Here is a 13112-nt window from a genome sequence, read left to right as displayed (position 1 = left end):
GAGAGAGAGAGGTGTGAGAGAGAGATAACAGAGAAGAGAGAGAGAGAGAGAGAGAGAGAGAGAGAGAGAGAGAGAGTGAGAGAGAGAGAGAGGGTTATGAAGGAGATTATGATGACACGATAATGATGTATGTCTAGTGCATCATTTGCAATGCCCGTATGTTTATTCTATGTTTCTTGTCGCGTTGATTATTGCAGACAGAGGTAACGATAACTGGCTGATAAAGCTGGAGAAGCCAGACATAGTAGACAGCTCACCAGACTCTCCTGCTGCTGTGAGTGAACTCCTCAATTCAAGATGCTGCACATCCCTTTATATATATATATATATATCAGGAGTAGATAATAGGGAAGGAGTGTGACTTCAATAAACAAGGGAAATTCGTCTATTACTAGCCTTAGAATACCTACGATTTACTACGTGTAACTCAACCAACTTGAGCTCAAATCGTACACAGTACATTCGCCTAGCATCGAGTGAAATCGTTTCCTCGTATACACCCGCAATCCGGAGATACAGACTAAAACGTACGACACGATTATCCATTCTGTTGCCATCAATTCGAATGTATTGTCCGCCTAACTCGAAACAAAAGGCAGCTACTAACCACAGCTTGCTCTCTCGGCGAGGCGGTGTGGCTCGCTGGGAGATTGGACATCGACGCAACACTCGGCGAGCTAATCTGACCTATTTACAGCTGGTATGCCCCCCTCCCCCACCGCAATCAGCAGCAGCTCTGCGGCTCAGCGGCAGCGTGCCAATCTCCCAGCGAGCCACACCGCCTCGCCGAGAGAGCAAGCTGTGGTTAGTAGCTGCTTTTTGTTTCGAGTTAGGCGGACAATACATTCGAATTGATGGCAACAGAATGGATAATCGTGTAGTACGTTTTAGTCTGTATCTCCGGATTGCGGGTGTATACGAGGAAACGATTTCGCACGATGCTAGGCGAATGTACTGTGTACGATGTCGATTTGAGCTCATGTTGGTTGAGTTACGTAAATCGTAGGTATTCTAAGGCTAGTAAATGACAAATTTTCCTTGTTTATTGAAGTCACACTCCTTCCCTATTATCTACTGATATATATATATATATATATATATGGCTTCGTCTTGTGGAATATGTTGCTGCATCCTGCTCCTCTCCTATAGTTGCCTCTACTAAGCCTTACAGCGTAATGGCAATGAGTAATATGATAGTCAAATCCACACGTCATCATATTAAAGTGGATCTGCTTCTCGTAGAGTTGACCCACATCTCTATTTCACGAGTATCGGGCTAACGCTTCGTTAGCTTCCCACACTGACAGGTTTACGCTGTATATAAACATGTATATGTATTACACTGAGATGAATGACAATCAATGTACGATGCAGCTGGTAACAGCTGTCATTCAGATTTTAGTGTGAACCCAGATTTAACTGGGCTGCGATTGGCATTTAAGAACACAGGTATTTTTTTCTGCTTGGCAGACAAGTGATTGGAACTTGGTTACAAGTCCGGAGATACGAATTGCTGCCATAGACAATGGGTTGGCATTTCCATTCAAACACCCGGACATGTGGAGAGCTTGTGAGTACTGCCGCATGTCTTTGTGCCATCCCTGCTCTATCGTTCACCTGTGGAGAGCATTCGTAGTGTCTGGTATGTCTCTGCAGGATGCACCCCTGGTGTGCATTGCATTTTTAGAGGGAACCTCTAAACCACCCACCAAGTCGTGGTGCATCTGTCACAGATTTTTAATACTGAGCGTAGCTGCTCTAGGCTAAGGTTCCATTGATCTGTAGGTGACACCACGAATACCCGATGCATTCGTTACAGATCCATACTACTGGGCGTGGTTGCCTCAGGCAAAGGTTCCATTCTCAGAGGAGATCAAGGAGCTTGTGCTTCCACAGCTCAGCGACATGCACTTTGTAGAGGAGCTATGTGATGAACTACACGATCTGTTCAAGGTATTACTCCACGCACAGTAGATGTAATATAGTTATGAACTCACACTTAGCCTATATGTTCACACTGTGCATGTGAATCGGTAGCTGTTTGCAATTGCGTATCTCTCCTCTTGTTACTTCTGTTCTTCTCACTTTCTGCCCCTCTTCTCTGCTGCCATGGCTTTAGTGGGTCTTACTCTAGATTCCTATCTACCGTGTTCATTTCTCCCTCCTCTGCCACATTGATCTTTGCTTCTTGTTCTTTTACCTTTTTCTCTGATGCGTGAATCACCTCCTCCACCATTTCGCCCTTACTCTCCTCTTCTTGGCTTTTCTTGTCTAACACAAAGTTGGCAATCTCCTCCACCATTTCGCCCTTACTCTCCTCTTCTTGGCTTTTCTTGTCTAACACAAAGTTGGCAATCTCCTCCACCATTTCGCCCTTACTCTCCTCTTGCCTTATCTTGTCTAACACAAAGTTGGCAGTGTAAACCCAGCTTAACATGTCCTCGACGTTAACCCTTCACGATATGTTAACGCCCGTGTGATCACACGATACGAGGTTTATTACATTCGTATCCGGACAACTACCCACTGGACAATTACCCACCGGACAATTACCCCCCGGACAATTACCCACCAGGACAATTACCCACCCGGACAATTACCCCACCCACCAGGACATATACCCACCAGGGACGATTACCCCACCAGGACAACTTACCCACCAGGACATTTACCCCACCAGAACAATTACCCCCACGTAGGACAACTACCCACCAGGAACAATTACCCCACTAGGACAACTTACCCCGAACAATTACCACCCGGACAAGTTACCCACCAGGACAATTACCCCCACCCCCGGACGATTACCCCTAAGCCCCCCCCCACACACAACCGTACATGTAATTTGATTATTATTAACGCGACCAACTTTCATGATTTCATAATTTCAACTTCACATTTCACTGATTTACTGCGATATTCTTGACTTATTTGCGACATTTCCGCATTACCCGATTTTGAAGTTCATTTATCGGAAGTATCGCGCTTTCAACCTGCCGCATCAGCAGCAGTGAGCGAGCCACAGCCACCAATGCACACGTACATGTCGAGACATTTTTCAGGGTCGCTATAGGGTAACGCTACGACCACAGTGCACACGCACGCAGTACGTGTACTGTGCACACACACGCACGCACGTCCGGCACATTGCACGCGACAGCATCAGCGCGCAGGTGTATTCGTACGAGCACGCGGACTGGCGCGCCGCATGGTTAAACCCAGCTTACATCCGACGCGGAAACGCCAAGAAGGAGGAGCATTGGACGCACCCCGTGTACGTACACACGCACGCGCGCGCCAATCGTGTACAGTACACGAGACGCACGCCGCACGCACGTGTACGAGTTAGCGACACACACGCACCACGTGCACGTGTTACTTGTGCAAACGCAGCACGCATGTGGGTGTGAGCACGTCTACGCTGTGCCCGTGACTGTTACGTGTGCGTTACGGTGAGCTGTTGTACGTGCACTGACACATCGGGGCGGTTGTGCTGACAGACATGGTCGAACATGAGCAACGCAGATACTGACAAAGACGCAAGTAGTGGATACCGTGCACGAACGCACGAGGTGGGAGGGGGAGCGCGCGTGTGCTAGCCGTGGCACCACAACGGGAGGTCGAGCTGCCCGGTTGTATCTTCTTAACACGGGTGGGCAGGTAGCTACTATGTAGACGCACGCCACCGCGCCACACTGCTCTACCGTTCTACACACTGCGCACCGGCCCTCTCTACCGGTGCATTCACGCACGCTGGGGGTGATTCACCGAGCAGCATCCGGGCGGGGCCGGGACTGTCACCCTACGACAGTGTACACTCACGCCGCACATGCCGCAGGGCACGACCGCCAGCGTGTCACGTGACCACGGCCGCCCCACCTCCGCCCCTACCTCACGGCACCGTGCTCTTCATCTGCCTCTTACGCTCTTTGTCCGCCACAACACACCGGCCCAAACAGCCACACCGACCACACCACAATCAGCACCACACACAACGCCAACCCAGTGTACTGCCTGCACACTACCACGGGCCACAGCACACGTGCTACACGCACGCCACGCCACGCCACGTCCCCCCCGCGTGTGTCGAGCCGTGTGCACTTATCCCGTCACGCTACAGCACGGTGGCTACGTCGCAAGCACAACACGACAACGCCACGGGCTGCGATGACCGCTGCTCGCGCTCGTCCCGCGGATCCTAGTCCGACAGGCGCCCCCAACTAGTTCCGAGAAGCCCAACTAGCTCCGAACCCAACGTGCACACTAGTACGAGGAAAACCAACACGCGGGACTGGGGTCCCGCTGCAACGCCTGCCGCGCCGCCGCCGCCGCTCCGCCCGGTACTCGATCGCTTAGATAGTCTTCCCGCTAGATGTTTTAAGTTAACGCTTAGCATGACACATTAACTTATTTTTTATATAGCACACACATATTAAGCTTATTTCATTTATTAACTTTATCTCAAAATCTTTAATTTAAATTCTTTACAATTTTTCAAATTTTATTTTAATTTGAAATTTAATTTTCATTCATTTCTTTAATCGGAAATATTTTTTGAGCCACCACGCACCACCCACCGCACACTAATACTAGTATAGCTAGCTCAAGTCACTAGTTAGTACGACAATCAGACGAACCGACACCTATACTAGTCCAGTAGGCGGTTTTGGAGCAAATTTTTGCTCCTTTTTTTTTTTTTTTCCTGCCCCCCATCCTCATTGATGCTCCGGGCTTGTCAATTCATGAGCTCCTATTAGACCCTTCTTGGTAAATATTATTCGATGCCACTGTGTCTGTTGCGGCCACACAAATGGCTGAAATCACCACAAATGCTAAAAATAACACAAATATCATAACATGCCCGCTCAACCACAAATGTAAAAATGTTGCTTTAACCACAATGCTAAACAACTTTATTCCTCTGTAAAGATAGTTCATTATTCAGGATGTATGTAGTGTCGTGAAGTGTTGTGGCGTAGGCCGTGCGGACTGTGTGTGCCACGAACACACCACATGGTGTGTGTGCACACGACACAGCACACCACACGAACCACACGACACATGTGGGGTTCGGAACACCACTGATCGCTAGACTAGCTCAGCTGACTGTAGTTGCATGACATTGTGTTGTGATGTGTGTGGTTCCTGACACACACAGCACACACACCACCACACACACACACCATGCTTGATGCTGAACCACACCACGAACACACACACGCACCACACACACAGAACACCACATGATATAATGTTAGTATAGAATGGTGAGAAACAAACTGTGTCAGCGTGTGTGTCGTGCTACGCGGTTGTGTGTAGTGATAGGCCCCCCCCCAGCCGGTCGTGTGCGCTGCCTTCGCTGTGTGTGTGCACTCGATGTGCTCAGCCCCCCCCCCTCGCTAGTCGCCGCCAGTGTGTGTGTGTGTGTGTGTGTGCTGTTGTCGTGTGGTGTGATGTGTGTGGTGTGTGCTGTGTGTGATGTGTGTGGTGGCCCCCGGCGCACCGGCACTACCACCAGCCGCGCCGACAAAACACTGCCCGGCTCTGCCTGTGCTGTGTGTGTGTCGTGTGTGGTGGCAAACCAGAAAATCTGAAGTGCCATGCGATGCTGTACACACAAGCAAAAGGAAAAAAAGTAAGTAAGTGTAGACTGTGTCGATGAATAGTAGGACCAAGTGCCACGCGAACCAGAATCACCGGAAAGCGCGCAAGACGTCACCAACAACAAACACTGTGTGTGTGTGTGTGTGTGTGTGTGTGGTGACGCACCGCCGCCAAAACAGAGAGGGACGCCGGCAAGAGCAGGCACAGGACATGAAGCAAGGGAGGATGTGGTGCTACAAGTGAACATGTAAGTAGTGTGGTTGTGAATGACCAGATGCGGGTAGAGGGTGTTACCCGTGGGCATGGAGGAGGACGTGATGTGTTTGTGTCGATGTGTGCGTGGCCCGGCAAACTGATGATCGTGTGTGTGTGTGTGTTGTGTGGTGTGTGTGTGTTGTGTGTGTGTGTGTGTCGCGTGTGTGTGTGATGTGTGTGTGTGTGTGTGTGTGTGAGTGTGGAGTGCGTGGCGTGTGTGGCGTCGGCTGCGTGCATGTGTGCGTGCCGCGCAAGACCGCGATGGCGTGCTGGTACCGTCATGCGCGTGCGCTGCGTATGGCCGTCGGTAGAGGGGACTCGTGTGTATGCGAATGTAACCTGCTCAGCTGCGTGCCGATAAGAAAGATTGGCGAGGGTATTACGGCGGGCGGGTATAACGAGGTTTTACCGTAGTGCTACAATTTTGCCAGCACTCCACAACACCTAGCCTTCCCACACACACCTCCCCCCTACATCCCCTAAAAAATGCCAATAATTTAAAAAAAAATGAAAATTTAAAAAATGAAAATTTAAATTAAAATTAATTAATTCAATTAATTAAACATTAGGTATAGATGCGGTACGCGCATCCCCTGTGGCGGTTTTCGACTAGTGGCTGTTTTTGCGGACTAGTGGCTTCGGACTTAGTGGGTTTTCGGACTTTGTGGCTTTCGGCCCTATTGGGCCGTCCCGACTAGCGAAGGCTGATCCGGCACGCACGTGTAGTGCACATCGCCACACTTGCAGCCGCCGCACGTGTACGTAGCACACGTCACGCACGCACGTGTACGCTGTCGCTGCTTTCCACGATGTGTGAACTGCAATCATACAAGATGCAAAATGAGGGGCCACTATCAGCATCCGCCCAGCACTCATGTAGACAGAGCTACTGTCGCGTACCGAGGCAAGGTGGGGGGGATGGTCGGCATAGCCATCACATACTAGCACGTACGCACAAGCCGCCAATTTATTTACGCCACACAGCCGCGCGATCGCGCACGCCACGAACATTACACACACACACACCACACACAACACACCACACACACACACACACACAACACGACACACAACACACACATACACGACACAGCATTACGCACACATGCAGCCACATGCACACCACATACACACACAACGAACAACACACACACACACACCCAAAACACACGTACATACATTATATAATGCATATCATACATGCCACGCACATGCAATTTTGATACTGTACTGTTATGGCACGTGCCGTAGGGCATGTACAATTTTTGAGATATTTAAAGCATTTTCCTGCAGATCTGAGGCGCATAGCTATGGGCCATATCTCATGTCTTGATAAACAGTATCTCAACCCTAGCACTCAAACCTACGCAACAGTTAGGATTCAAACACTTTTCAATGACTATTCAGAGAGTGTAACAGTTAGCGTTACCTAATAGTATAATAGCATGTATTCAAAACACATGGCTAAGATTGCCCAATTTCTCACAATTTCACGTGTTTTTGATGTTTGCCACGATACTTGCTATTTTTTTTTTCTTTTTTTGTGATTTTCAGGGGGGATATTGTACAGGCGCATCCCCCGGCCTCCTTTCAAGAGCGGGGGGGGGGCCATCCCCCCCGGCGATTACGAACCCTCCTAGCACACACACAGCACAAAACAGTTACATAATCATAACGTACATGGCCAAGACCACAGATCATTTGGGGATACCAACATTTCCGTCAATCTATAGCGACGGGGTAGCGGGCGCAGCTGCCCTCGCCCCCGCGGTCCCAATTATCAACGCCGCTGTTCGCTAACAGCATGGCGGTTAGGGCATTTCTCTCTTTTTCAGACATACATTCATGTATTGCAGCAGACAAAATTACGGAAGGGGGAATTTTTCCTTATTGCGAAGGTTAGCGGACGACAGTAATTGTCCTGGTGGCGTTATTGTCTGCAATAGGTGGGACGTGTCCTAGTGTGGGTAATTGTCGCTGTGCCTGTCACCCGTCCGGTGGGTAAGTTGTCCTGGTGGATTCGGCGGTGGTAATTGTCCGGGTGCGGTAATTGTGCCGGTTGGGTAATTGTCGCGGGGGGTAATTGCTCCTGGTGGGGTAACTTGTGCGTGGCTATTGCGGGGGAAATTGTCCGGTAAAGCGCGTGAGAGTAATTGTCCAGTGGGTAGTTGTCCTAGAATCATTACATTGTGTGTTGCTGCTATTGCAGATTGACAAAGGTTTCGACAAGCACGTGTTTGAGAAACAGATGTCAGTGGATGAAAAGTGGGACAAGGGGTTGGTAGCGCTCTCTATCGTCATATCTTCCATTCATGTTTGCTATCTGATATGACGAAATGATTTCTTTTCGTTATGTGAAATTGTATTGCGATGCATATCTGGTACTATTTATCAAATGTTTCTGCTAACAGAGGGCGCTGCATGTTTAATTTACACTTGTCTGCTTCACAAAATGTTGTGAAATTGAATATTTTTGTGAAATGTCTATTTATGAGGATCCAACCTCTTGGATCCGTTTGATGACTGATACACATTAAGGTCAGGGGCCGGTTTCACGAAGCGTGATTAACTTTAATTATGATTAAATCACTAATCTTAGATTAACTTCCAACTAATTTATGATTAGTTAAATCAACTACTTAAAAATCTGTTTCACGAAGCCGATTTTAATGTATGCAATATTTTAACTAATCACATAAATAGCCGACTTAAACATAAATTACACTATTCAAATGGCGGACAACAGCCAAAAGTATCTGCAATTGCCGGTACATGAAAAGGAATAATGTTGCAGTTATAATGACTAAATTAGTAAGCTAAATCTTAGATAATTTAAATTCTCTTGGCGTAAAAAATTTTTTTGAAGTAAATTTCAGCCATTGTGAAATCTGCAGCGTACTCTAATATACTAGTACTACCTATACTACTACTACAAGTTACTAGCGCTGACTAGCGTCTATGTATCCCGAGGGTGGGTACGGTTCGGTTATACCAAAACGTACCGCTGGTTAACTATCCAGATGAGACGGGGAGATACTAGAGAAGCGTGCTGCTGAAAGGAGATGGTTGCATCGCAATTGCGCTGACCAGCGCAGATTTCGCGCAGTTACCGCGGCAAGGCGTCACGACGACGCCAGCAACATCGCGGAACGTTCCATACGGACAAGTAGTGACAGCTAGACTGCGCAGCCTGATGGATCCCAATACCGTGCCGAGACCGAATGAAAATTGCGCATAGGACGAGAAGTCAACAAAACAAAGAAAAAAACAAAAGAAGAAGACAGGAGCCTGGACGGAACCATACCAGGAATGAGACCGAACAGAAAAAATAGTACGCTACGGGACGCATCCACTGAGTAACTGCAGGATGGACAGGGGAGCGCGCATCAAGTCCGCAAATTCTTTCAGTGGCGCAGACGGTGTCACAGGCGCCAAGGGCGCTAGGTAACATCTTAGCGACTCCGTGACCGCAAAGCGGATGATGGAGGGGAGGGGATGAAAAAAAGAAAATCGGGGACGTCAACAGGTGTTTGACATTGCTATAAGAAACNGATTTGTAATTATTAATTATTTTCTTGTAATTAACATTTATTAGGAATGTCATCAATTTTATGGATTCGTATGTGTGCATGTATTTGCGTACATGCACCTGCATTTCTCTCATTTTCTAATCATCACATCAATGATTCCTGACGAATTATGAATCAGACTGTGATCTTGAACCTAATTTTGCATGCGTGTATGCACATACGTGCACAAACGCACGTCTCTCATTTCTAATCATCATGCCATTGATTCCTGACGAATTATGAATCGGACTGTGATCTTGAACCTAATTTTGCATGCGTGCATGCACATACATGCGCCCACACACTTGTTTCGCATTTCTAACCATCACACGATTGATTCGTGACAGATCATGAACTTGACCCTGATCTTGAACCTATTTCTGAATGCGTGCATGCACATACACACACATGTCTCGAATTTCTAACCATTACACCATTGATTCGTGACAGATCATGAACTTGACCCTGATCTTGAACCTATTTCTGAATGCGTGCATGCACATACATGCACACACACACGTGTCTCGCATTTCTAACCATCACACCATTGATTCGTGACAGATCATGAACTTGACCCTGATCTTGAACCTAATTCTGAATGCGTGCATGCACATACATGCACACACACACGTGTCTTGCATTACTAACCATCACACCATTGATTCGTGACAGATCATGAACTTGACCCTGATCTTGAACCTATTTCTGAATGCGTGCATGCACATACATGCACACACACACATGTCTCGAATTTCTAACCATTACACCATTGATTCGTGACAGATCATGAACTTGACCCTGATCTTGAACCTATTTCTGAATGCGTGCATGCACATACATCAGAGGTCAAGTTCATGATCTTGTCACGAATCAATGGTTGTGGATGGTATATGGCAAAATGGAGACCGTGGTCGTGGATGTATGTGGCCATGCACGCATTCAAAATAGGTTCAGGATCAGGGTCAGTTCATGATCTGAAGAATATGGTGTAATGGTTTAGCAATTCGAGCCATGTGCGCGTGCGCGCATGGTATGCTGCATGGCAGCATTCAGAAATAGGTTCAAGTTCAGGTCAAGTTCATGTATGTCACGATCAATGGGCCTGTGATGGTCTAGAATGCGAAACAATTGTGGGCGCCATGTATGTGTGCACGCAGTGCAAAATTAGATCGGTTTCAAGATTCACATCCGATTCTAATTCGGTCAGGAATCGAATAGGCATGGATTAGAAATGATAGACGTGCGTTAGTGCAAGTCATGGGCTGACAGCATGCAAAAATTAGGTCAGATCACAGTCCGATTCATAATTGTGGGAATCAATGGCATGTAGTGATTGAAATGGAGACGGTGCGTTTGTGCCGTATGTGCTAGCACAGATGCAAATTAGGTTCGCAAGATCACAGTCTGATTCATATTCGGCAGGATCTGATGTGTATATGTAGAAAAGGGGGGAAATGAGGTGCATGTACGCAAATAATGCCACAGTTAGAATCAAATGATGATGTCCTAATATGTTAATTACAAGGAACCAATAGTTAATAATTACGAAATTGGGCGTTCACGCAAGGACTTGTAATAAGTCCTGTTCATGTATTAATCACCCTAATTCATGGTTAAATTCCCTACTTAAAATGAGTGCGACTGTTTCGGACGAAGCGTAATTTAACTTTTAATATGTTCAAGTTAATCACATATTGATGCATCAGAGCATGGTATTAACTCAGAAGATGATTAACATCAGCTTATATCATATGAGTTGATAGTACTGTAATGAGGCGTCTTATGTCCCCAGGGTACTGCCGAATACTGGTATAAATTAGCTGCCTATCTAAGTATGCCGGACGTACTGGCATTACTCCCACTAACGAGTCTAGGGAGTCGCGTGAGCTATCCCTACCCTAACCCTAAATCTAACCCTAACGTAACCATATAGGCTAGCTTAGGTTACCCAGGGTAGTTTTGGTATTACCGAACGTACCAGCCCTCCGGGATAGACCCTATTCGCGCTGAGTACTAGATGTAGTTAGTCTATAGTACTGTATATTAAGTACGCTGCCAGATTTTCACAATTGGAATTTTATTCATATTTTTACCAAAGAATTTAAAATTATCTAAGATTAGCTGCACTAATTTAGTCATGTTTAACTGCAAATTAATTCCTTTTCATGTACCGAATTTGACAGTACTTTTGGGTTGTCAGCCATTTTGAATACAGTGTTAGTCATGTTTAAGTCGGTTAATTCAAGTGATTAGTTAGAATATGTACTTAATCGCTTCGTGAACTGATTTGAGGATGACTACTAATCATATATATGGAAGAAGTTAATCATGATTGTGATTTAATCTAATTAAAAGTTTATCACGCGCTTCTGTGTGAAACGGCCCACTGACTTAATGTTGTAACAGTCATCAACGGATCAAGAGGTTGGATCTCTAAATATGAATGTACAATATTCAATTGTCCACATGTTTGGGTGAGAGCAACAAGGATGTAAATTAAACTCTTTGCAGCGCCTCTGTTAGCAGAAACATTTGAAAATGAGTACAGATAGTGCCCATCGCATACGCATTTCACATAACGAAAGAAAATATTTGTCTATCAGATAGGCAAACATGAATGGAAGATATGAGAGTAGGGGCGCTACCAACCGTCCCTCACTCACTGGACATCTGTTTCTCAAACAGTGCTTGTCGAAAACCTTTGTCAATCGTGCATAGCCCAGGGCAAAGCCAATGAATAAACCTCGTATTCGTGGTGATCACACGGTGCGACTTCATATGTGAGAGGTTAACGTCGAGGACATGTTAAGTGGTGTTTACAATGCACTTTGGTGTTGAGACCAAGATAAGGCAAGGAGGAGGCGTTGTAAGGGGCGAAATGCGGTGGTGGAGAGATTGCAACTTTGGTGTTAGACAGAAAAGCAGAAGGAGATGGGAGTAAGAGGCGATGGTGGAGGAGAGCTTGAATTTGGTTAGACAGAAAGCCAGGAAGAGGAGAGTAAGGGCGGAATTGCGCTGGCTATGAGGGTGATTCACGCATCATGAGAAATATAGGTAATCAAGAACGAAGAAGCACAAGATTCAATGTGGCGAGGAGGTGAGAATGACACATGGTAGAGCAGGAATCTAGAGTAAGACCAATAAAGCTGGAAGCAGAGAAGAGGGGGCAGAAGTTGAGAAGAACAGAACAGTAAAAGAGGAGAGATAGCAATTGCAACAGGCTACCGATTCACATGCACAGGTGAAACATATAGGGTAGTGTGAGTTATACTATATTACACTCTCTACTTGTGCGTGGAGTAATACCTTGAACAGATCGTTGTAGTTCATACATAGCTCCTCTACAAAGTGCATGATCGCTTAGCTGGGAAAGCACAAGCTCGCCCTTGATCTCCTCTGGAATTGGAACCTTTGCCTGAGGCAACCACGGCCCGTGTAGGATCTGTAACGAACTGCATCGGAGTAGTTCGTGGTGTCCCTACAGGGAGGATCAATGGAACCTTAGCCTAGAGCAGTACGCTCAGTATTAAAAATTGTGACAGATGCACCACGACTTGTCGTGGGTGGTTTAGGGGTTCCTTAAAATGGCAATGCCACAGGTAGGTGCATTCTGCAGAAGTTACAGACAACTACGATATGCTCTCACAGCGTAGTGCGATAGAGCAGGGATGGACAAAGACATGC

The 13112-nt window shown here is 46.7% G+C and overlaps 1 protein-coding gene across 3 annotated transcripts in view; it reads left to right on the top strand.

The window, feature by feature from the left end:
* The window catches only part of LOC106813669 (phosphatidylinositol 4-kinase type 2-alpha-like), a 29685-nt gene that overhangs the window by 14236 nt on the left and 2337 nt on the right, over positions 1 to 13112 (top strand). For all 3 annotated transcript variants that reach the window (XM_014817865.1, XM_014817866.1, XM_014817867.1), the window contains 4 exons: positions 198 to 274; positions 1471 to 1570; positions 1820 to 1953; positions 8069 to 8129. In XM_014817865.1, coding sequence (XP_014673351.1) covers positions 198 to 274; positions 1471 to 1570; positions 1820 to 1953; positions 8069 to 8129 — 372 coding nt within the window. The remainder of the gene's footprint in view (positions 1 to 197; positions 275 to 1470; positions 1571 to 1819; positions 1954 to 8068; positions 8130 to 13112) is intronic.

Source organism: Priapulus caudatus, unplaced genomic scaffold, assembly GCF_000485595.1.
Source record: "Priapulus caudatus unplaced genomic scaffold, Priapulus_caudatus-5.0.1 Scaffold807, whole genome shotgun sequence".
NCBI lineage: Eukaryota > Metazoa > Priapulida > Priapulimorpha > Priapulimorphida > Priapulidae > Priapulus > Priapulus caudatus.
The sequence above is the reverse complement of the archived record's forward strand: the minus strand, read 5'-3'. Positions and strand labels throughout refer to the sequence as shown.